At 41.6% G+C, this 23,092-nt stretch overlaps 1 protein-coding gene across 1 annotated transcript; it reads right to left on the bottom strand.

Annotated features, from left to right (window-relative positions):
- Positions 1-1,604: 1,604 nt before the first annotated feature.
- LOC311018805 (zona pellucida sperm-binding protein 3-like) lies at positions 1,605-8,593 on the bottom strand (the record flags this gene model as incomplete). Its single annotated transcript, XM_084017876.1, has 9 exons — positions 1,605-1,669; positions 2,134-2,222; positions 2,413-2,495; positions 3,040-3,157; positions 4,585-4,762; positions 5,347-5,450; positions 6,321-6,439; positions 6,772-7,079; positions 8,455-8,593. The coding sequence occupies 9 exons, from the start codon at positions 8,591-8,593 to the stop codon at positions 1,605-1,607; spliced, it is 1,203 nt and encodes a 400-aa protein (XP_083874002.1).
- Between the last annotated feature and the right edge of the window lie 14,499 nt (positions 8,594-23,092).

The raw sequence follows: 23,092 nt of genomic DNA, 5'->3' as shown, positions 1-23,092 counted from the left end.
GTCGTGTGTGCAGACTGCAGTCTCTCATCAACAGAGTGAGATCAAAGTGACCCTCGCGCGAGTGTCCAAGATTTGTCACTGTACTGGCTTGAAAACAGCTCCAGAGTGAGGACAGCAGACGGGAACTTGCGCGAGACTTGCATTGTTTTGGCTCCCGGCTACTGTTTAGCTGTAAGCAGTCGTTGCTATGTTGCAACATAGTCGCACATATGGACATAACGGCTTCATGGATTTATTACGGACATGACGACTGCACAAGCTCGGTCATTTCTTTATGGATACAAAATCTATGAGGAAAACGTTTTCGTTTCTGCGGTGACTGGGATGGACGAGCGCCCGGCACGTTACTAGCTGTAAGCTATCGTTGCTATGTTGTAACATAGTCATACATATGGACATAACAGCTTCATGGATTTATTACGGACATGACGACTGCACACCTCGGTCGTTTCTTTATGGATACAAAATCAAAACTACGAGGAAAACGTTTCGTTTCTGCGGTGACTGGGACGGACGACAGGCGCTCAGCTATCTACTGCTAATGTCTACGGAGTGATTTGAGGTGAGTAACTTCATGCTAAAACATATGTTTATGTTGTTTTGCCACACTATTTGAGCTAAACGGGCGCCGTGGTGTCTCGTACGGACCCAACCTGTGTTGCATAGGTCTTGGAATTGTTTTCTGAGGCCCAGGAAAGCAGATAATACGTGCCCCAATGGGTTAGCATTGGAGCGAGACTGGAAGGCTGCCAGGCAGGTACAGATCTTGGGCTAGGCAACGTCAATTTTTGTTGTTTTTTTTGCATTGAATAAGTCGGGATGACCCTGGGGACAATGAAAATGGGGTCAAAAATGACCGGATTTCTCCTTTAACGCGTTCCTTTTTAACACATCAACACTTGTCTCTCTGGTGTGTCTGCCGATATAAGGGGGGCTCACCCCCCCTGAAAAGGACACAAGCTCCACTTGAAAGCCTCCCAATATAAAAAATAAAAGTATAAATATGTCACCGTGTTTATCCATATTCACTAATTAACACAATACTGTTTATTCTTGCTGTGGCCATCCATGCGTGGTGGCATTCCACATGAATTCTACAGTTACGTAGCTACCTGAACTCCTCATTGAACAGGGTCGGCCTAAGCGGAGGTCACTTAGTTCCATTTCATGGCGCTTACTTTTCATGGTTGTAAACGGACGGAATGCTTTCGTGTAACCGGATCACAGATCACTTCAGCCGGGATGAAGGAAAAACCCTAACCCTTCATCCCGGCTTAATCCCTCATCTAGGTTCTGTGCAAAAGCCCCCAGGTCTAAAGATGTGGACTCAGGTCATGGACCTCCTGTTGCTGGATTAGCCTGAAGTACTGTATGTAATCCATTTGATGCTGGGTAGCAGGTAGCCCGAGGTCCCAGCTTCTTCTCCACTCGTATACCACACGCTCCAGTAACAAACACTAAGACAAACAAAGGGTAGCCAGGTTTATAGGCGCTACCGGCTGCTGCAGCACTGCCATTTACAATAAAATAGCCCGACCATGAGAACAAACCACACAATCCAGGTCTCGAGGAGTATAAAGAGCTTTAATATCACTCCATTTAGGTCAGTTAAGAAGTCTGTCCTTCACTGTGATTGGTCCAACAGCCGTTTCCTGTTCCAACTGATTAACTGCAACAGACAAATACAAAACATTATGGCCTTTATTATAAATTAAAGGTTTCAACACAAAATGAATTAATGCATTGTTTTAAGTACCAGTTTAACAGTTTAAAAATGTCCAGCCACCTCTTAGTTTACTTAAAAACTAAGACGAGAAAAACTATAAATTAAAGATCGATTTTACAGCTTTTTTAAAGTCATATTTAAGAGTAATTTTACCTAAAAATCACTCAGAATATACATTCAACAGTAATTTCCATCAAATAGTAATATAGTTTCCATTTAAAATCCTATTAAAATGACATTGTTAATAAAGGATAAACGGAATAAAACGTAATTCGACCCAAACTACCCACTCTAAATTCTTTCATCTTTAGCATTAACGTTTAGTCTGCATTATGTTCTATGCTGCTGGTACATGTGCCGTCTCTGTACTGAATACAGTAGGAGTGGACAAACTACCCCCCACTCACCTGTTCCCGTCAGGTGACTCTGGCTTCCTGTCTCACAGTCTGAATCACAACAGCTGCACACTTTATGGCGTCTACTGGCTTCCTTCCACCTGTCGAATCAAAAACGCATGCCTCTTACAATCCATAAACTACTTTAATCATTTCATCACTTTTCAGCAGGAATTAATTCATCACCTGAAAGTGTGCCGAGTTTGCTTTCACTCGGCACACAAACGATAAAGAATTTTACTTTGTTTTGCAGAAGGTGTGATGGGAGTTTTAGTGTTGGTGATGACTCACCCGTTGGCGAATGAACAAGCCTTGTTTGTGGCATCAACAGCTGCAGCAGCTGCCGTGGCTCTCATACGGCAGGTGATGTAGATCTGAAGAGACAAAGGGAGCTAGTTGGTCAAGTGTGTCGTCATAGACACCTCTCTGACAACCAGTCAGAAAAGTGTTTTTACGATTGTTAGACGGCGGTCACAACTGCAGCTACATTTGCAAAACTTAACAGTCTGCATCACCGACAGTCACATGAACTTAACAGTTCACATCAGCTGCAAAACCGAAACGCTGAACGATCGCCATGGCGACGACACCATCACTTAGGAGAGAGGAAAGACACTGAATAGTGTAAAACAAGACATCTGCTGAGGCTTTCAGCTGAAGTTACAATCATCAAGTTTTGAAAATCAGCAGGAAGAAATCATCCTGTGTTGAATGTGAGGTTTACAGTTTTGACAGCAGTGTTTCAATATTTGAACAAAGTGCTGTAAATCCACAGTTTGAAGTTTGGAGAGTTTATAAAACTGTTGAAAAGTTGAAAAAACAATGAAAAGGAACTAGTTTTGTCCATATGAACTGCTGCTGTGCAGACTGTAGTAAGAGTTTTACACATGTGACGTGCGTGATGCGTTCGAGTCTCACCACACCACTGTCGTCCTGCTGGAACTTGAACGCCTCCACCTGAAACTGCAGTATGTCGTCCTGAGACCGAGGCAGGAACTGAGAGCTGGAGCCTGTTAGCTGACTGTCAAACAGACACCTGAACACAACACAGGACCATCAGACAGAAAGACACCTGAACACATCAAATGAGACATCCGATACGAACAAAGATACGAGAAGATGCAGCCGTTTGGGAGGACAGGCTACTGTAGGTTCCCCAATTAGTTCTTGCTGAGGGCCAGATTGTTTTTTTCCTTCATTGGACCAGTAAACATTGTTTTATGTGCAAATGTTATTGTTGCTGCTATTATTAGAAGTAGTGTAATGATTAGTACTACCAGTGGTAGTTGGTTGTAGGAGCAGATATAGCAGTCATAGCCTGTGTTAAGGGACAAAAAAATGCACACTTTGGAACATTGCGAGTAAGAGCATCTCAACTGCTCTGTTTTTGAATCGAGATTGTGGAACCATGTTGATCCAAAAGTCCCCAACATCCTTGTGATGTGCTTTGAGCAAATCAGATGTTCCATCTCCAAGACGAGGGACAGAACGGCTGTCTCAGGGAGAGGAGGATGTCACATGAGTTCAGGTGATCTTTGCTTGAAGTTTTCTGCCAGACCCGACAATTCTTCACTGGATGATCCAACATGTCATGCTTTTCACAATGCTCCCGCAGACGTGGAAAGTCCAACTTTCTTCCATGAATGTCTCTCCAGAAGGTTCAGCTTCGACTGGAAAGCTACAACTGCCTCATACATGTCAGCAAGTGTGGTTTTTGCCCTGAAGTTGCAGATTTAGGTGATTTAGATGAGACATGATGCAACAAAAGATGAACATTTGCGATCAACCTCTTGTCACTTAAGAAGCTCAAATTCTTTTTTGCTCTGTAGATTGGACAAAAAGTATACAAGCTCATAAGGCAGGTCACACACCCTCTCCAAAACACGGCCTTTGCTCAACCAGCCAACATCGTTATGCAGCAAAAGATCCTTGTGCTCAGCTGACATTTCCTCCAGAAATCCTCTGAAAAGACGATATTGCAGACGAGAGTATAAACAACAAAGTTTACAGATCTTGTCACTGAATCTTGCATTTCTCCACTCAGTTTAGTTTTGTGAAGGACGCAGTGACATGTCAGCAGTGCGGGGTTAACGGCAGAAAGCCTGGTCAACCTTGCACTTAGCAAAAGCCACGTTGTTCTGTTCATTATTTATGATAACTTACTGGTAATATTTCGCTTTGCTAAGGCGGTCAGCTAGCTGGTGACTGACACTATAGGTTTGTGGGATGAAGTCAAAATAGAACCCACCACTTTATTTCACCTAAGGCAGGTTATTGCATAGTGTCACTGGGTCCGCACGCTTTGCTCTTGGGGGCTGGATTTGGCCCGCAGGCTGCTAATTGGGGATGGCTGGGCTCCTGTATGAAAATCATGCCACACTACACTCTTGTTAAACAGAATCACAGGGAGTATGTCAGAGTGGAGGAGGACTCTAAAAGCCAGCAAAAGTACAGTCAACTGACCCGTTGTTTCCCAGGAAGTTGTATCGAGGCACCGTGTCGACGTTTGGGACCACGGTGGCCACGCAGCTGTCCACCGTCACTCGGAGGGGGACATGATCAAACTGTTTCACTGAAACTTGGAACTTCAGCAAGTCTCCCAGTAGGTATTGAGCAGATGGACGAGGGGACTGCCAATCATCTGAGGGACAGAAAGCAAAGACGGGATGAGGATTTAGAACAGAGGTTAACAGGTAATCTAACAATGTTCAATTGACTGAAGATCAGTGGTGAAAAGTAAATACTCAAGGACTAGATATTAGATTAAACCAAGAGCATATTAAGTAGCTCAAATTAAATCCATCATGACTTTACATAATACATCAATATTGAGCCAATTAATACAATAGTGTAAAACTTGCTGCTTTGCCCAGAAATAGGAGCATTTGAAGGCATCACGCAGATGAGACAGTCGCACTGTTGGTGAGGGAGATGAGTCCCAGAGGCTTGCCTGCAGTTCCATCTACTGCTAGAGAGGCTGCTAGAAGCAACGCATTTCAAATCTTACGGAGTACCACTTTAATTAGCTCAATTTGCTAATCATCGGAAAACTTAAATCAAAAAATCATCTTTATCAGCTGTTGAAGTTTCATGGCGATAAATATATCAATAGTTAAACTACTTTTAAACTCTTCCTGGGTGTCTCCCCTTAAAAGAACAGACATGTAACCAGGGCACAAGACAGTGATTCAGACATGATTTGTGAAGTTGGAAAAAGACACCCACCGGTCATGAGTTTGATGGAGAAGTAGAGACTTTCCTCTGAGGATTTGGAGTCGATGTAGGAACTCCATGTCGGCTTCAACAGCTCACTGCTTACATCATGCTTCCTAAAAAACAGCAGCAAATTTCTAAAACACGTCAAGCTTTTCTAAAAGTAAAAAGTCCACATGTCAAAAAACATTTCAAGACGGACACTAAAGTAAAAAAGTGGGAATGTAGAAATGTAAAAGTCAATACATCATTTTCTGTACATCTTTAATTGAAGTGCATTTGCTTTTTTTTTGCCTTCCTATGATGCCATAGAATATGAGATTAGCCTCTCATAATGGAGATGACTCTGGCAGGTCACAGGTAACTGTACGAACCGTAAAAACAGCTAAAGTAATGATAGCACCAAATGAGGGGGGAACTGGATGGCTTCATCAGCTGTAACCGCCGTATGAGAGCAGCACATAGCGGCGACAATGTAAACTCTAAACTATAAACAGATTCTACAGTCACATGTAGAAACTCTAGACAAAAAGGGACACGAGTTCGGCATCGGAAGTGTTCTGGTTTCGGTTTGTAGTCCAAGTAGTATTGACTGCTCACATTTGAATAGCTGTGGTTGAATGCAGGCAAACTGTCCAAGCGGAGCAAAAGGTGGCAGAACCAATCTGACGATGTGGATGTGTTTAAAATTATTTCATAACTGGCTACTTGTGAAAAAGACTAGTCTAATCAAAAAAAAAAAAAAATCAGACTTTAAACGATTAGCAGGGAACAGAAAAGGAAGACTTGGTCGAGATACCCACTGGCTGCATAGAAACCCCAGAAATATAGCGGCTTGCCCACAGAGGCTTATAATCACCAATGTTGAACATTGAAAGATGCAAAGAACATTGAATGAATTAATCCACCCAGCCATCCAAGTATTTCTTCCACCACTGCTAAAATCATCAACAGTTCTTCTCTGGTTCAGTTGTATAAGATCTGACCTCTGGTATTGACACTGGATGCTGACTGCGACGTCTCCGGTCCGGATGATTTGACTACCCCCCAGAGGACTGGGAGTGTAGAGCAGCATGAAGGAGTAGACGAATGCATCCTCTGACATCTGAAACAGTTTACTGGAGCATTAACGTCATCAAATAACTTCATTATTAACACCAAGTCTGAATCTCTGAATATTTAACTGCTTTAGCTGATAGAGTTGTCTGGTTTGCTCTGATAAACCTACTGTACACTACCTGCTGTAGTTGGTGGAGACCAAAAACAGAGCTTAAAGACAATAACTTCTAGACAATGACTGCTTTCACCAGGTGGACACAAACACTCCTGATTCTCAAAGCAGCTAAAAACTTACTGAAAATGTACTCATTTGATACAAAACTGAAAATTAATTTTGCGGATCAAACGGGGAGTTATTGTTTCACATGATTCCCTCACCAGCAGCTGGCTGCCACATCCATGCAGCTCCGACTCAAAGACCAGGACCTGGGTTTCGGGGTCTTCCCCCGTGGCAGGACATCCTCCCAGTGTGACGTCTGCAGCCAGGACGGGGTTGCCAATCCCCAGCAGGTCTTTCTTGGCCTCAACTCTGACAGAGTTCTCGCCGCAGACCACACCGACGCTGTCAGCCGCAGGAGGAGCCTTCAGCTCGAAGTCTGGAGGGAACCGAGGCTCCTCTTCAGCCGGCAGCTCCGGATATCGCCAAACTAACTGGTCGCTGTGAGACTGCTTCTCCTGGGGGACAGCTGGGAGGGAGGGTTGAACATATAGAATCAGTTTGCTTTAAATAACACAAACGTGGACTTGAAAAGCCAATTCTCACCCTTGGAAACGTGTTTGTCAACTGATTCAATCGATCATCTTTAATTATTACAACAAAAAACAGTTGTCCTGGGATGTGTTCCAGAAAACAGGTCTAACATACCCTGAACTATGATTTGACCAACCCTGAGATAGGAAACTCAGGAGTTTTCAGTTCCAGCAGCCATTCTGAATAAGTTCACTCAACTCCCAGTATGTTCACTCAGACTATAAAAAGCCATCATCAATGGAGCGCCGATATAAGTCACCATGGCAACGGGGGAGAAAACCTTTTTAAATCAGTGGCTATTTCAACTTGTAGAATGCTGCTCCAACACAGAATGGTCGTGAAACAAAAAAAAACAAGGGCTATTCAAAGAATTTGCTCCGGTCGGTGATTATGTAATGTTGTAAATGTAAGGCCAGAGAATATTGTTCAACTATGCGTTAGATTGTCTTGAAAAATGGTAACGTTCTACCAAGCCATCGTCAGGGAATGAAAGCACATCTATATGGGATCTCACCATCCTCTCCCGACTTAAAGCTGCTCTAAATCACCACGTCTGGAGCCTTACTGCAAGTAAGTTACTGTAAGTTAGGTCACTGACCTAAAGTTTAAGTTAGAGTATCCCTCTTCTCAGGGTTAACAAAGTATTAACAAACCCACCTTCTGGCATATAACCCTGATGTTCTTTTGTAAAAATCAGAAACTAACTCTTAAAGACACTTCTCAAAAGTGCAAATCTACGTCCATGGCTCGTCCTCACCCACTACGACCGCATTTGCCACAAACTAACAGTGAAAGTGTGCATTATATTAGTTTCAACTAAAATACAATTAAACATTATACCAGCAGATTTGTCATCTTGACAAATTTGCAGTGAGAACATTCTGTATTTTGATGCAATATTCCGTTTTCCACTATAAGACCTTTCAACAGACTGTTCAGATCAGGATCAGTTAAGGAATCAGTTCTCTGAAACTAAACTGAAACAATCCTTTGCTTTCTGCCCTCTTTGGTCTTCAGCTTTACAATAACATTCTAAAATACTTTCTCCACTAGGCAGCCTGCACTAATGTCAACATCAAGAATAATCCATTTTACACCAAAGCTCAAATTACTTATTCATTTTATTAATGAACATTCAGTTTTGAAATATCACATCCATCACTGAACCAGGAATAAAAAAAAGATATAGTTTGGGTGTCAACATTTCTACTCACCAAGACATTTAAGTGTTGAGCAAACTACATGAATAAAACATTTTTCATCAGATATTAAAAGTGGGCAGTGATTCCGTGGTTGTGGGTCAGGTCTACCTGCAGGTTCCCGGACTTGAGGCTGGTCTGGTCTCTGGTCTCCAAACCTGCCAGCAGCTAGCTGAGTGTTCCATTTGTAGTCCTGTGCTGCTGATAAAGCTCCACAGAACAGAAAGAAAATGATTCCGACAAACGCCATCATGCCAAAGAGTATATTCTGGGTTTTCTCCGTTTGAAAGAAACTCACCTGGTGGCAGGGTGATTTGTAGACTTGAAATTAGGCTCCAACCACCACCTGATTGACATGATTACTCCCCAGCTGAGTCTCGTTCACCTGCACCCCTCCAATATATCACATCATAAGAAACGTTTTGCTGCTAGTTCTGACTGGCTATTACTGACTGTCTTTTGCACTACCACTTATACAGAAACTATATTGCTGCTTTTACATATCCATAGTAGACTTTTATATGATATTTTATTCTTTATTTATAGTATTAGTAAATGCCTTGATCTGTTGCACTTTATTTTTTACACACTTGTTGTGCCTGTGCACTTTATCTCTTTCGCCGTGGGACAGTGAGAAGCGTCTTCTCGATTCCTTTGTATGTGGTACATGTAAAGAAATTGACAATAAAGTTGAGTTGAGTTTTCATGCAAAACTCAAAAGTTTACATTTGAAGATTCCAAAGATGTGAAATTCTGTCAGGCTGAATTTTTGGTAAATTATTATTCTAAAAAGATTCAGTCGACATGTATCAATTTCTATGTGATTGAGTTGAGATGGAGTGACAATTTATTGTATGTAGCAGACGTGGAGGAGGAGTTGCAGCCATTTTTGATTCAAGCCTATCAATCAATCCGAAACCAAAACTAAATTATAACTCATTTGAGAGCCTGATCCTCAGCCTTTCACACCCAAACTGGAAAACAATGCAGCCAATTCTGTTTGTTAAAGTGTATCGTGCTCCTGGTCTTTATTCTGAATTCTTATCTGAATTTTCTGAGTTTCTATCAAGTTTAGTCCTTAAACCAGATCAAGTTATTATTGTGGTGGATTTTAATGTCCATGTGGATGTTGTAAATGACAGCCTTAGTGTAGCATTTACTTCATTAATAGATTCTATTGGCTTCAGTCAGAGTGTACATAAACCAACTCACTGTCATAGCCACACTCTCGACCTCGTCTTATCTTATGGCGTGGAAATCGAAAACGTAATATTTCCTCAAAATTCTTCTTTATCTCACCATTACTTGATAACCTTTGACTTATTGCTGCTGGACTTCGCCCCTCTAGGAAAAAGCTACTACTCTTGGTGTCTATCGGATAGAGCTGTAGCTAAGTTTAAGGAAGTAATTCCGCCAGTCTTGAGTTCACTTCCATGTCTTAATGAAACGGAGGACTTCTATGTTAATCTTAGTCCCTCCCAGATCGATTCTCTTATAGATGAATCTGGAAGCCTACTGCGAACGACTCTCGCTAAAACAGAAAACTAAGGAAGTTAGCTCCCTGGTATAACTCCCAAACTCATACATTAAAACAAAAATTGCGTAATCTTGAAATCTTCTGGCGCTCCACCAAACTGGAGCTGCTCCGGAGCAGGTTAGCTCTGCAGCGTAAGTTACCATGGCGATCTACCCCGGTAAGAAGTGAACCAGCGTCGTAGGACGTAAAACCCAGAGTTAACCCTGAAGTTACCTCACTAAAACCAAATCCTGCTTCCTAGTACAGGCCTCTGGACTCAGACCTCACAAAGATACATAATAATAGTAATAATAAACCTACATTTTATTTGTAAAGCACTTTTACTTAACAAGGTCACAAAGTACTTTACAGAAAAAAGCAGCAGATAAAAACAAAAACAAATTAAAAAAACTACACTGATTATAATAACAAGCATAATTATGAGCATCATTATAGTATTAACGATATAGAAACGCAGATGGTCTCATGTACTTATGTTCATACAGAGAAACCAGGATGACACTGAGACTATTTTACCCAGTTAAAGGTTCCTCACAGTAGCCTTCAGTAAGAGTAGGATACACTGAAATGAGCCCATTACAAGTAAAATTCCTCATTGAAAACCTTCACCTGGGGCCCGTTCCAGAAAGTAGGTTTTCCTGAAACTCTGAGTTTGTTTGAGAATCAGAAGGAAATTACCATTTTTCCTACCTATCACATATCTAAACAATATTCTCAGACATTTTCGACATTTCATATTGCAGACATAATCCAGATTCTTTGCAGAGCTCTTAAAGGGATAGTTCGGATTTTTCGACATAAGACCTATTTTCCAAGTCAGCCGGTGTGTTCGAGACGTCTGACGTTTTCAAGACATTTCATTCAGTCCTTCTAGTTGCCGAGTTCGCTTGTGCTATGGCTAGCGCAAGTCAATGGTTCTAGTTAGACAGGCATTAAAAACATTCTTGCCCACTCCACAGTGCACCCGAGGCAAATCAATTAAAACACTAGACTGTCGATGTACATATCTGTGTTGATAGAATAATATTTGAAACAAAACTAACCTCGCATCGCATGAATAATCTATTTTTTGAGGGACTAGTTTCTCAGCAGCAGCGAAATTTTACTTTGCTCCGTCGGACTCAAAACTCTAAGACGCACCGCCCAAAATACTGCCCGTAAATAGGCAATCGAACCAGGCCGAACTGTCGGCACTTATACCCCCAAGGCTGTCTGAAAAGCCCTTGGAGCTCACTCAAACACCGGGCAGCCCACGGCCTAGCCAACCCACAATTACGCACCGCGAACCCAAACCTCTACTCCGTCCGGAGAACCGTAAACCCTCGGACGCGTTGCGGGGGATTCCCTCCTGGCACCACCAGTCTCCATTTGTTCAGTCCCGGTTCTCAGCTCCAGCGGGGGCTATCTCGGTCTCCACAGACGCTCGTTCACGTTCTGCCCTTTGAGCATCCCTCTCGCGCAATTCTTCCTCTGTATATTCAGGCTCGTACAGGTACGGTTGGGTTTGGGTAGAAAAAAAACTCCTCATCAGAGTCTTCAAAAGTTTCAGTATATTCTCCAAAAGTGTCCATTTCTGTGAGATTGAAGAAACTAGCACTGCAGGCTACTCTGCGTCTGTAGCAATGACAGCAGGTAAACAAACTATTATAGAACCGGTAACTTATAAGTGCTAGGTGATGTCAGTCCACCGCTGCTATAGCCTACTAGGAAGTATGACACGCTGCTGCTGCTGCTGCTGCTGCTGCTGCTGAGACATAAATCCTTAAAAATGCAAGGTTGGTTTTATTTCAAGCATTCTATCAACACAGATATGTACATCGATAGTCTGCCGTTACAATGGATTTGCCTCAGGTGCACTGTGGAGTGGGCAAGATTGTCTAACTAGAACCATTGACTTGCACTAGCCATAGCACAAGCAAACTCGGCAACTAGAAGAACTGAATGAAATTTCTTGAAAACGTCTCCAGACGTCTCGAACACACCGGCTGACACCGAACTATCCCTTTAAGATTTTTTTTGCGAATGGGAGTTTTCTGAAAAAGGACATTTCTTTATTGAAATAGCCGCTTATATTTACTGTTAAATATGTGAAATATGATTAAAATCATATGCCTTAGTCTACGTATTTGTGCAATATTTTTATGCTTAATTTTCTTTTTGTGCCTGGGGGATTACACCTACATAAAAATGATTGTGTTCATAGCACTACTTTGAGATCTACGGGAGTCGAACCCGTCGCTTGCACTGTAGGCAGCGTTGCTAACCGTTACACCACAGTGTCGCTCTGCATAGTTGAAAATAAAGACTTATCACCTTTAGGCCCCGTACACACGAAGCAAAACAAACTTTTTTTCTCCGTTTTGCCTTGGCGTAGTTTCAAGAAAATCTGGGTCCAGACGAATCCACTGAAAACGACTCAGCGCGCTGTAGTACATATTCAGGGCCTATATGTGATGCTGTTTCTGCTACAAAAATGCAGAAGAAGAGACCGAGCGTGACTGGATGTTTGCCGTTGCTGTGGCAACACGTGAGACCTACGGCTAAATATCCACCCGACCACCCGATCAATAAACACCCATAAGATGACAATTTGTCCCGTATAAATAAAACCAACAATAAGCATCAACAGCCGTCACCCTAAGGACCTTGACGAGGCGTTAATTAATTCATACTCAGAGTTGATTGAACTAACTCAGAACTGCTGTTCTGGAACCGAAAACTCAGAGTTGCCCTTCTTAGAGTTGGTTGACTCAGAGTTCAGGGTTAGGTTCAGAGTTTGTTGAACGTGCTTTCTGGAACGGGCCCCTGGTGTTCAGTGGACAGGAAGTGGACGAATAACTGTAATCTGTAAAGTAACTAAAGCTGTTGTACAAATGATGGAACTGCAGGTAGATGGAACTGCAGGCGAGCCAAACAAGCCGTGAAATAAATTAAATGTAAATACCTGTTAAAAAGACGGACGTGCTTTCGTCCAATCAGTAATGATGTGTCATAGCAAGCACCTCCCCTTTCTGGTAGAAGTTAATGTGGTTGTGTTTTTGTGAATGTCGTGTTTTTCTTTTTGTCGTTGTCGTTTACCCTTCAGGGCCACCGTACCGAACAGTGTTGACTGTCTCTCATCTGGGCCCAGTATTTCAAAAGTGATCGGACTGGATTATCCTGGGTCAGATTGGATTAAATCGTGATCTGATCTGAAAACTGGGTATTTCAACACAGATCCAGAGAATCCCGATCCTGAAGATCAGGATTCAGCTTTGGTAATCCAATCCTCCCTTGAATCCAGATAAAGGGCTGGATTTGGGTATTTCAAAACGTAAGGCAGAGATCTGGATCAGCTTGATACCAAAATTTCAGGATCATTTGGATCCCACCTCAGAGGTGGATTTGACTTGGATTGACAATGTCTCAGCTTCGCTTCTCCTAGATATTGTTACTCAAGATGTTCATTACACTTAATCTAAATTGTTAGTGCATTACTTGAAACAAATTGGAGTAATTTAAGAACATTTAAGGTGTAGCAAAAGTGTTTGGCTATGTTTGTGTACAAACTGATTATTTTACTTAACCAAATCAGATGCTATTTTCTTTAAATTACCACAATTATGTTTAGTGAGAGCCTTCTACATAAAGGGAGACAAATTAGGATGGAACATTTTTTATCTAATTGTGTCACTGATCAGGCTATAACACATGAAAATAATGCAACTACAATTTCAAACACTTTCCAGCACTTTATTCAAAATCCAACAATTTATCACTGCAATTGAAGCATTTCCAAGGATTTCCAGCACTCATACAGACCCTGTCCTTAATAGCTGAGTGGGCTCTGAAAGTAGAAGAAAGGGAAGGAGTATGAGTAATATCTTTGTCTTCATTTTGAATCCACAATAGTCACAGAAATTGTGTGCATGATGACAACAGATTGATTTTCCCAGCATTACTGTAGCATTCTGACACTTCTGAATGAACTGCATAGTTCATACACAACACACATATACACAGTGTAATGTTAGGATTCCAAAGCACTGTAGCAGTCTGGTCTGTACACATGTAGCCTATTTTCAGGCTGCTGTGTTGCCAATGACGTAATGCTAATAAACTCTGAACAGGTTGATGTTAGTTTAAACAGTTATGGTATAATGTACGTCACATTAATTACCTTGTAAATCAAACCAAGGACCGCAAAATTCGTAAACAAAGCCAGCGACCGCTAGCCCGCTAGCTGCTTAACACGCAAGTCAATAGAGCCGAGTTAGCTACCGTTAGCACGGCCGCGGCTCAATTAGAGATCGCTACAGCCTGGTTTTCAGTACGTGACAATTCATATAGTTAGCTAGCACGATATGTTGGTTGGCGTTCATATGGTCCTTAAACCGCTAAACATTAGATGACAGTAAACTTACATTTTTGACGTGAAAGTCGTGCTCCCAGCTGCTCCTTCCGTGAAGTAGTCCACCATGTTTCAGATCCGGAGGTGGAGATTTGAGACTTGGTAATCCGTATCCAGCCAGGTCGGGATCACGGTGATCCACCCGGCCAGTTTTTTTGAAATACTCAGATAAAATCAGCAGGATCACCTTGATCCATGACTGAGAAAAGGAGGATTTCATTATCCGGATTATTCTGATCCGGATTCCAAGTTTTGAAATACTGGGCCCTGAGCATCAAATAATCTTAACTAGTGGTTTACTAGTTGACCAGAGCTTTCAACCACAGCTAACAGTCTTCCTCAGTTTTGCTGAGATTGCTTCCAAGATGGTCTGTTGTCGAATATCAACCTCCCTCTTGATGTTTCTCCATTCTTTACATATATGGCCACATAACCCATTTTTGTGTGAAGCTATATGTGTGTGTGTGTGTGTCCCAGGCTAATTAAGGTCCTGATGGAGTTCATCCTGTTAAAATTGTTTATGGATCATTAGAGTCATGAAAACGTGCTCTCCCTCCTGTGTCCTCCATATAAATAATTAGTCCAGCCAAGGTCACACTAACACTCATGCTAACGCTGAAAGTAACACACACACACACACACACACCGTACACACTCTGGTTTCTTGGTGATGAAGGTCCTGAAGTCCTGATATGACGAGAAAGGGAACGTGAAGGTGGAGGAGAGGAAAGTAAAGAGAGGAAGCCCAGCAGGAATATAAAGACTGCGTGGTGGACAAACAACAGAAGGCAGCAGTAGTGATATATGTAGTAAAAGGAAACATGAGAAGCTCTAAAAGAGGAGCTAGGAAAGCTGTGGAGAATAAAGGCATCATGGTATCGGTGGTCATCGGAGCTCTTTGTCCAGAAAAGCTCAGTCCAGGAACAGCTGAGGGCACTGAGACACTAGTTGATCCATCCCGTGCCGAGGAACGATCCCCCCCCATCCCCAGCTTGCTTGCACTCACAGTGTGGGAAGGATTCCTGACAGAGTGGCATTTTTATTCTAAGAGGACAGAGCGCCGCTCACACCACAAGTCTGAAGCATGCCCAAGTCCGACCCAGAATCCATCTGTGTATCCAGTCATCAACACGTTATGTCATTAATTTCCACACAAATTAGCTCTTCTTGGGCTTTCTAGATGAGGCTGATACTAAGTCACAATGGTGAATCATGTTGAAGAAGTGCGTTTAGGAAACACTGAGTCATAGTCTCAGAGGAGTTTACTTTACTTTTAGAAGCAGACTTCATGAGGAGTCAAGGAAACAGAAAACATGGTTTCTGAGTTTGCTCCCATCACCTGTCACTCTGACTCTGAATAATAATTAATAATTATTCTGATTATCCAGTGTAATACAGCACATGCTGATTTATGAATTTGTTTTTTGTTATTTTTACATGTTATGTATGTGTGTGTGTGTGTGTGTTAGCTCTGGTTGTCTCTTTCCATGTATTGCCTGCATTAACAACAGCAGTCTCCTGGGACTGTTAGCTGCTCACCTTCACTGATATTAATGAGCTCTCTCACTGCTTGTTTCCTTTATTTATTAACTGCAATCAGCCAGTGTGTGTGTGTGTAAATGGTTCAGTCGTTTAATGTGGTGTTATTTTTACGCAGACGTGGCTTTTTTCTTTTGTTTCTGGAAAACGAAGCAGTTTGTTAATGATGATGATGGCAGCATGTTTTTGGAAAGACCTTTATAAAGAAGCATGAGAAGAGTTTTTAGATGACAAAACTCTGTGATGGGACTGCTCACAAGCAGATGAACATGATAAAATAGTACAAGTAATACTACTACTAATAATATTAATATGCTTGTGTTGTTCATGAAAGATTTAAGAAATATGTACCTTAAAAAACATTCAAAATATAACAGCTATAATTTGTACAGCAGACCACAAATTAATATTTAACAAATTTGCTTCAAAGCCAATATAATCGACAGTTAAGAAATGTCAGTTGATACTGTGGATGAGGTAAAATAATATAATCAAGGTTTATCTAAAAGAATGTCTAAAGCAAGATTTTTAAATTGAACACTGTCCACGCTTAAGGTGTCATACACACACACACACACACACACACACACACACACACACACACACACACACACACACACACACACACACACACACACACGCAGCTTCTTTTCTTTTGTATGTGAACATTTTGGAACGTAGTGGTGGAGGCTGCTCAGACATTCACAGGCTGCTCAGACGGACGTTGCACTTCCTGTTTGACTTCTGACCTCCACCATCCATCCCATTCTAACATTCCCCCCGTCAGGCTTGGACTGGAAAGAGGACTCAGATGCAGGGCAGAAGCAGGTTAAACAGGTTTTTATTCTGAATTTAAAAGTGTAAAAAAAAAAACTTGGCTACAAACTTAAACTACGCTAATTAAAAAAGGTACAAATAAAAGATCGCTCCACAGAGAGGAAAAACAACATGGCTATGAAATTAAATGCACATGAACAACAGAGCTTTGCAAGGCTATGGATTGGAGGATCTTGATGTGACAAAGAGATGAAACGCACTGGCACAAGATAAGGGGAGACGCAGACTTAAATACACAGAGGGATAATGGGCAACAGGTGGAGACAATCAGAAATCAGGGATGACATCAGACTGGGGACACATGAGGAAGGACAAGTGACCTGAAACGAGAGGGGAGTTACTCTTTCAAAATAAAACAGGAAATTTCACAAGACAAAAAAAAACAAGAAGAGACAAACCTCACCGCGCTGTGACACCCCCTCTGTTGTTTGAATCTTACATTGAATCAGAACCACCTGGCAATATGTCTCTGGTTAAATGAATAATGCACGATTTAAAACAGCATCATTTCCATCACACTTTATGGTAAATCTTGATTTGTGCACATGAAGTTATTTTGAGAACATGGTGACTCTTATTTTGAAATAAAGCAACCTTAACCCCATGATCACCACTCTTTTGTAAGTTTTCCTCATCATATCTCAAAACTATCAATTAATCTGTTTATTCATTTCTTGAATAATGGATGAATCGTCTCTTTACAAAATATTTAATGTGAACTTTACTGTTATAACATTTTGTATAACCTCATGTCTTAAAAGTTTTCTTTGTTCAGGTTACAGCTTTATGTGTTGAACTGTTTATTACTTTAGTATCCCCATTGCTGACCTAAATGTTATCTGAGGCCTGGTAGTCATGATGTCTTGTTCTACATGAAGGTTAACTGTCAGTGACGCATTATCTCCTGTGCCTTTAAAAGACTCAAGTCACAACAGTGATTTGACCACTTCCTCTGTAGCATCCTCACACGTTGTTGCATTGTAACTGCTCCTCTTGTACAAGATTAAAGTCAGACGTCGACTTTACTTATGTCTCCGATCTCCTTCTTGGGTGAATTTATTCGTTTACGGGCTTTCTTTTAACATTTACACTTTAATTTATTGACAGGAATTTAATATAATATTCAACTATGTTTTCACTAGTGTATAATCATAATGGTATAATTTGTTTTGTAGCAGGTCCTCTTCACCCAGTCCACCATGTCACACCGCCATGTTCCAACAGTAGCCCAGAACAGACAAACCAAACACTGCCAGTTTATGTTACCTGAATGCCACTGTAGTTCTCCAAGACTCACACTCTGCAATATGTACCGTGCCCAAGCACGTTTGACTGCCAAAGTCCAGTTTGTTTGACTAGTGTGAGTGCTCAAACACGGTACACTTCATGGCCCTGGCATGGTTGGAAGAGCTGTACATCGGCACAGTACAGTTGCTCACACACAAGCCCAGGCACAAGCACGGGTACATGTGTGATCAATAGGGCGTTCCACTAATTATCACTCAGTGATCAACACAAATCCCCCCCCATGTGACCATGCTTGGTCACGGTTGGGCTCTTGAGTGCGCCCTTAGAAAGGGAGGTGGATGCAATCTGCTACCTCATCACTATATGTCACTTACTGCTCCTTTAAAAGCAGCCTGGTCACATAACAATGACATTCCCACACAACAAAACTGTATTTTGAATTACCTTTTGAGGGAAAACTATTATTTCGTGGCTCATGTTTGCGCATGACGTACACAGCACAGCACCTTCACCCGTGTGAACCAAGCACTGTGGTTGATTGAACACAACACAAAGCCGGGTAATACATTAGTCACAGAGGACATGTACATCTACATTGAGTGCTTATACTTTAAGTACATTTTCCATTTTACATACATAAAAGTCCTCATCATCATCATTACACTCATGTCTCATCAATCCATAAACCCCATGAGCTGCATTGCCAGAAGCTTCATGCTGACGGTTTGTGTCTGAAAGCTCTCCAACATGAGACCCTCAGCGGAGCAGACGGTGGATGTGTAAAGAAGATAATCCAGTGCAAGTAACAGTCCTGTATTAGAAATGTTAGTTTGAATGGAAGAGACTGCCTTTATTGTCATTGCACACCTTGTACAATGAAAGCAAAGAAGGCATTCTGTCATGGCTCCTCCCACTCCTCCTCCAACTTCAAACATTCTATTTTCCTGCAGCCTGAGCTCTCCGCTTTCTGTCTCTCTCTCTCTCTCTCTCTCTCTCTCTCTCTCTCTCTCTCTCTCTCTCTCTCTCTCTCTCTCTTCTCTCTAAGTCTCTCTCTTTTTCTGTCTGAATCAAGCGAAACAAGGATGAACATCAATCATATAATGAAACACACTGTAATTGGTGGCGTAGCTCATTATGCCACATTAGTCAGATATAAATAGTGAGCTATTAGCACTAATTTATAAGAAATCTGCCTCTTATTAAAGAGCTTCAACCCTCATTATCTCCTCAGTCCCAGAACTGCTGAGAAACTGAACTGAGACACCTGTTTGTTAGAACTCCTCACTTAACTTGCTCATTAAGGGTGAATCAGGTAAAAATGTTTAACTAATCTATCTTTAAATATGCAAACAAGGCTTTATCTGATTAAATATATGATAGTTTTCATACATACCAGAAAATAAATCTCAACACTTGATAAAGCCGGGTTCAAAATTATTGATTTATATTAGAATCACTCTATAAATCAGAAAATACGGTCAACGGCCATTAAAAAAAAAGAAAAAGAAAGAAAAGAAATTTTCTCCATGTTTTTAGAAATTGAATGTTATATAAATCAGGCCATGGATGATATGAACATATCTCTCTGTAGAAACCTCCGGAGTATAGGAATGAAAGTGGAAGTGTGGTGCACGTAAGTTCAGCTGAAGTGGAGATTTTTGGAGTCTGAGGAAAAACTAATTTTGAAAAAAACGCATTTAAAGACAGAGATAAAGAGATTTTGTAAAATCCCATATTTTGAATATGCAAATGATTATCTAATGCTCACATTTGGGGGGTTTAGGAGAAATCTACACATGCAAATAGACGAAGAAGTAAAATAAACACCTTAAATGTGTATTTTGGATGTTTTCTTTCCACTCGTCTGAAAGAAGACGTGTTGATATGAGTCTCCAAAAAGATTAGAGCATGATAAACAATGTTTTTGCCTGAGTGGGAAGTTAATAAAAAAGTGTAAGAAAAGAAAAACTGTAGACAAGTAATGGAAAAAGATGTTCATGATGTATTAATGAAAAAAAATCATCAGACCTTTTTGGAGCGATGACAAGACACATAAGACTCATTTCGCCCCACCACTACTTTGGGTTTGCCTGGCGCTCTTCCTCTGCCCACGAATGGAGGGGAAGAGGCATTACGTTTGTCCAGTTAAGGGTTTGTTGAATCTGACTTAAACCCTTGTTTGAGCAAACCGTTGTGAAAAAGAAGATAGGGATAAGGAAATGTTCTTCTGTCATTTGGTGAAAACATGAAAACGTATTCTGCACGCTTCCCCTTCTTCCTACAACACAAGAAGAAGTGAAAAGAAGCTTTCACTCCACATGAACACATTTTGAGAGGTGGGTAGGGGCCTCAGCAGATTTCATGCCAGCCAGTTTCAGTTGTTGTTGATGATGAGGATTCATGTTGTCTGACAGAAGACAGCTGTTCATCTCTGACATTCCCAATCAGGTTTTTCATTTCTCCAGAGCTCGATGTTTTCTTCTCCCCGTGGTCCTCTTGGAGCAGGACGCCTCATCCGTCACCAGCTCACACCTGCGTCAGAACAATATCATCCCTGCCAGGTGTGATGGACAGCCGAGGTGAGGCGGTGACAGCAGCGTGGCGTCTGGACACAGATTGAAGGTGGAGCGGCGGAGACGAACGTTGACATTTCTATCAGAGGTGGGTTCACGACGCCTGGAGATGCTGCGTCCTCCGCCTGCAATAAAAACACCTTGGCCCACCGACGGCTCCTTGAGGCCTCGGTTGTGATTGTTGAAAACTCACAGGAAACACTTCAGCTCCGTCCACACTGAACGTAACTGGATCAAAGTGTTTCTATCTCACTTTCAAATGTATTGTCTCTGTTTCAGAGTGACGGGTGATGGGAGCAAACTCAGAAACCATGTTTTCTGTTTCCTTGGCTCCTCAAGAACATGAAGTCTGCTTCTAAAAGTAAAGTGAACTCCTCTGAGACTACAACTCCCAAACGCAATTCTTCAACATGATCAACCATTGTGACTTAGATCACAATAAGCCTCATCTGGAAATCATGAGAAGAGCTAAAAGTTCAATTTTCAGTTGTTCATTCAATACCTGACAAGTATTCCAAACAGTTTCCAATGACTGCTTCTCAACCACCTAGTGGGTCTGATTAGGATAACATACCAGATCAGACAGAATAGAAAGAAGGGTTCATTTGCAAAAACAGATATCTCTGTTAGTATTTTCCTAATTTTCGTTTTATTCTGTGCTTCAGGGAATATAAAAATGTTGCTGTTATTTTTTTTTTAATGGCTTTAATCCTTTTTTTGCAAATTGAAGCTGACATCTGGCTAGCATGTTGGTGTTTGATGGTGACAAGGTGAAGGAAACACTGAATCAGGTAATTATTGAGATAATTATTCAGATGAGCTACCTGTCCTTCATTCGGGTGACCACCCTGATGAAGGACAGGTACACTCTTAGAAATAAGGGTTCCAATAGGGTTCTTCTACAAGGGCTGAGGTTCTACCTGGAACCATTTGCTTCTGAAAAACCCTTTCCCGTAGAAAGGGTTTTTCAAGGGTTCTTGGTAACACTAATGGTTCCAGTAAGAACCATTTTGATCGAGAGAACCCTTTAAAACCCTTTTCCTGAATAAAGGGTTTTGAAAGGGTTCTTGGTAACGCTAAGGGTTCCAGTAAGAACTATTTTGATCCAGAGAACCGTTTTTGGAAGAAAGAGTTCTTCAGGGATTGTTGAAAGCAAGGGTATAAGATCCTGTGTCACCAGGAACATACTTCCTGATAACACTTACCAATAATGGTGCAAAATACAATTCCTTGTGACTACTGATACAAATACTTTTCATATCCATTTTTTTTATTTGTTTTTTTCTTCTTCTCCAGATCCTGTTGATCAAACTGTAACATAATTGCTGATCTTGGGATTTGAACACCTGCCAGCCAGTCTAAAGTCACTGGCAGTAGTGACTGAGCTAACCAGCCTGCTGCGTTGAGTCATCAGGTCCACCATACTAGTCTATTACCTTGCACCTTCTGATCAGACATACAAATAATGAAACTGAAATGTTCTGTTACCAATTTATTTTCACAACCATTAATTATAAGAAAGCAAGACCTTCATCAGCAAATCTTGTTGATTCAGGCAAAGATTAGCTGTGACTGGGATTTTAACCCCCACCCTCCAAATCTAAAATCTGTACCATTACCCACTGAGCTATCCAGCAGAATGTGGAGATGAGGGACTCCTCTGACTCGCCACACTCACTCGCACAGCCAGCTTGACAGCTCCTTCATGTCAGTGGTCAGACAGAGGGAGCTGATCATGTGTCTGTTTAGCTCTGTCTGTACAAACTGTGACTTCTGCTTTTAGGTCACAGTATCAATTCCCATGTTGACAGATGTCATATGTTACAGGTTCCACTTCCAGACAATTAGCTCAGTTGGCTAGGAGCTGGTTCTTGGTGCCAGACAATGTTGGTTCAAGCCCCAGCAAGGGTGATAGTTGTCATACATCAAAATACCTGGTAGTTTTTGTGAAACAAATGTACAACATTTTAGAGTCATGGTAGATGATGTTTGACAAAAACATATCAGGATTTTACCTCAAACACTTATATTTGACTGTGAATGGCTTAGTCAATTTGTGAAGCCACAGTTGAGTTGCCACTTGCCAATTAGCTCAGTGCGATAGACAATGGTCTTTGGTTCCAGAAATTGTGGATTTCAGCCTCGACTGGTGCAAAATGTGCAACATTACAATGTCAACTGTCTGAGAGGGGTCTGGCTGCAGACATCCACCCACACGCTCCAGACATCCACCCACACGCACTTCCGCTGCAGACAGAAACATCCACCCACACGCCGGAAATTGCGTGCTGGTGGATGTCTGGAGCGCGAGTTGCACATTATTCAACAGCGCCCCCTCGGGTCACACTTTTCGGTGGGTCGCAGAATTCGGTGTAACAACGGGACTCACTGCACGAAGATGTGACGTTCGGCTCAGCTGCACTTGGAGGTTATGGTAGGTGACTATTCAAAACACAGCGATACAATTATAAATGCACGAGACTTGCAAATTATTTTCCGATCTATTAGTTTCATTAAGTTTAGATTTTTTCATCAAACAAATAACAGAACGTTACACCAATATGAAGCATTTGTTGTTTTAATCCACACTGACGGTGGCAAACGCTAGCTAGGTGTCATTTTTGT

The sequence above is a fragment of the Eutrigla gurnardus genome, assembly GCF_963514095.1.
Source record: "Eutrigla gurnardus genome assembly, chromosome: 9".
NCBI lineage: Eukaryota > Metazoa > Chordata > Actinopteri > Perciformes > Triglidae > Eutrigla > Eutrigla gurnardus.
This window is presented reverse-complemented; position numbering and strand designations above follow the sequence as displayed.